The sequence below is a fragment of the Arachis ipaensis genome, chromosome B03 (assembly GCF_000816755.2).
Source record: "Arachis ipaensis cultivar K30076 chromosome B03, Araip1.1, whole genome shotgun sequence".
NCBI lineage: Eukaryota > Viridiplantae > Streptophyta > Magnoliopsida > Fabales > Fabaceae > Arachis > Arachis ipaensis.
The window spans coordinates 16,829,014-16,832,074 of record NC_029787.2 but is presented as its reverse complement, the minus strand read 5'-3'; the positions used below and the strand labels follow the sequence as shown (position 1 = coordinate 16,832,074).

Here is a 3,061-nt window from a genome sequence, read left to right as displayed (position 1 = left end):
GTTTAGTAGATAGTTGATCTATAAATATATAACCGTCTGTAGCAACCCATATAAATAGTTCGTTGCACAAAGTATATATACATTACTATACAATGATAGAAAGTATATATATATGGGTGAGAGTAGTGAGAAACAAGAATCACATGTAGTGCTATGAATATGTGTTCCAAGATCTTGTGATAATAATACGAAGCAATAATAAAATGGAAGAAATGAAATCTTCCATATCCAAAATTCTGAAAGAATTCCATGCAGGGTACTTCAGGATTGGCCTCTCCCTTTGCAGCCAAGCCTTGTTATGGAAGACCCTCATCAACCCAATCCAAGACGCACACGCTCTTAGACGCATATTTACCTATATACCCTTCACCGCCTTCACTCTTCTCTGGTCACTCGCCTTTCTCACACTCCTCACGCTCTCTCTTCTCTACGTCCTCCGATGTCTTTTCCACTTCCACATGGTTAAGGACGAGTTCCTAGACCATGTCGGAGTTAACTACCTCTTTGCTCCATGGATCTCATGGCTCCTTTTGCTCCAATCATCACCCTTCATTTCTTCCAAAACTAACTACTACCATGCACTCTGGTGGATTTTCTCCGTTCCAATTTTCGCCCTGGATGTCAAGATTTATGGACAGTGGTTTACTAAGGGGAAGAGATTCCTGTCGACCGTGGCGAACCCTGCGAGCCAACTGTCGGTGATAGGGAACTTGGTTGGTTCGCAAGCCGCGGCCAACATGGGATGGAAAGAGAGCGCAATTTGCATGTTCTCTCTTGGCATTGCACATTATTTGGTGCTATTTGTTACTCTTTACCAGAGATTGTCCGGGAACAATAGCCTCCCGGCGATGTTGCGGCCAGTTTTCTTCTTGTTCTTCGCCGCGCCGAGCATGGCTAGCGTGGCATGGAACTCTATTTGTGGCGGCTTTGGTAGCGCCTGCAAGATGTTGTTCTTCCTCTCCCTCTTTCTCTTCTTGTCTTTGGTAAATCATTTTTCTATTCAAACTTGTTATTTATTTAAAGGTTGACTTTATGTGAAGTCAAATTAGTCAAATCATCTAACGACTATCAAGTATCAATTTTACGTAAAATTAACTGCATCTGAGTTTTTATTTTATTTAAAATATAAAAAATTAAAAAAAATATTAAATTAATTATATTCTGTGTCAACATACAAAAAGTAGTAGGTTTTAGAAATTTTTTATTAATATTTTTTTGTTATTAAACATTTTTTATTTTATTTATTCATTATTAGATGTTGTTGAATGTTTTTTTTGGTGACTAGATGTTGTTGAATGTGATATTGAAGAAACACACCTATTTTATTTGTGATATTATTTTTAAATTATGGAAAAGTATATGGAACTAAAATGTGATCAGTCAAAAAAGTAAACAAAACTGTTTAATTAAAATCACTTTTTGAATAATATGTTTAAAAATCGCTCATGAGATCACGGAGCACAAACCAAAACCCGATTTTTTATGGAACCCAAACACATTTTGACTGATTTTTGACTGATATACTTTTGGTTCCTAGTTGTTCTCTTAAATTATATATTAGTTTCTCAGAGATGATTTTTTTTTAAACATTTTTTTACTAGTCTTATTTGTTTCTGAACCAGCAGTCTCTTCCTTAGAGATAGAAAGACTGTTTCTTCTCCGATGTCAACTTGGAGCAAGAGAATTGAAAATAAAAATTTGAAGGCTTTTTATTGAAGTCCTAAGGAAAGCGACCATGAACAATTAAACATGTACTTTCAAAAAGAAAAAAGAAAAAAAAATCAAAATAGAAAATGACGGTGCAAAGTTTCAAATTGTACACGTTCTATGAACTTCTCATTCTGTGATTTGGTTTGCTGATCTTTTTGGATGTATCCAAGTTGAAGATCCACTTGAAAACTGGTCCCTGCGTAATTATATAAGTTGATTATAACCTGTATATTGTTGCCAAATTTTGGATAACTGGGACTATCCTTGTAATCTAGTTCTCACTCTGAAAAATACATGATATTAGGAATTTGCATTTTGTCCTATCCAAAACTTTTAGCTACTTTTAATTATTTCCTTTGTGAAACTTTATTATTTTTAGCTTTACTAACAAAGACTTTTATGCACTTAACCAAATTTTAGGAACAATAAGTTGAGTTTAATTTTGATATACTAACAGTACAAAACTTTTTACTTCATCGTTTAATAATATTTGTTGTTTTTATGATCATTCATGCGATCAATATAAAAAATAGTTATTTTTGCTAACATAGTATTACATGTAAAACTACTTTATTCTGAACATGCATCAAAATTAAATTCTAATAAGTTTTCATGTTTTAAATTCAAAGAAACATTTCATTTGATATATGATTGACTAAATTTCTTTTGTAATTTTGTACAAACAGGTTTCAAGGCCTCTGCTATTCAAAAAATCAATGAAAAAATTCAGTGTGGCATGGTGGGCTTATTCATTTCCCCTCACAGCACTGGCACTGGCTTCAGCAGAGTATGCACAACAAGTTAAAGGGGTTATGCCTCATGCTATTATGTTAGTCTTATCAACACTCTCAGCTTTGGTGTTACTATTCTTAGTACTTGTTTCTATCTTCTTCAACACTGCTGCAAAGTCCTCACCCTCAACAACTCAACATGATCATTCATCAGAAAGTTCTAATAATGTTGTAACCGTCAATAATCATGTTTAGTCTTACCAAGAGGAGATTTTTGTTAGTAAATAAATGTATATATACCGCCAAATATTTCATATGTATGTTAGTAAATAAAGAAGATGCTGTTTTATATGTGATTGTTATTGATTTGTACAAAATGCTGCATAATTTTATCTTTTTTTTTCTTAATTAGTAAATCACTAAATTGGAGTATCCAACACCAAGACGGAATACTAAGAGTTTATAGTTGTTATTGTAGTCCTTTTTTTTTTTTACATAAGTGAAAAAAAAAATAGGAAACGCTGCTTTGTGTAGTATAATAAAACTGCTTGGTGTTTATTGTAGAATGATGAAAATGGTTTGATAAAAATATAAAATAAACAATTTGATATTTTGAAATA

At 32.7% G+C, this 3,061-nt stretch overlaps 1 protein-coding gene across 1 annotated transcript; it reads left to right on the top strand.

Moving 5' to 3' along the window:
- LOC107634284 (S-type anion channel SLAH1-like) lies at positions 92-2,797 on the top strand. The gene is made up of 2 exons (XM_016337826.2): positions 92-983; positions 2,397-2,797. The coding sequence occupies exons 1-2, from the start codon at positions 204-206 to the stop codon at positions 2,694-2,696; spliced, it is 1,080 nt and encodes a 359-aa protein (XP_016193312.1). The 5' UTR covers positions 92-203; the 3' UTR covers positions 2,697-2,797.

Excerpts from the sequence above, each read along its gene's own strand:
- LOC107634284 (XM_016337826.2), top strand. The coding sequence starts at position 204 with ATGGAAGAAATGAAATCTTCCATATCCAAAATTCTGAAAGAATTCCAT. Across the intron at positions 984-2,396 it reads TCTTTCTCTTCTTGTCTTTG|GTTTCAAGGCCTCTGCTATT; the intron begins GTAAATCATTTT and ends TTGTACAAACAG.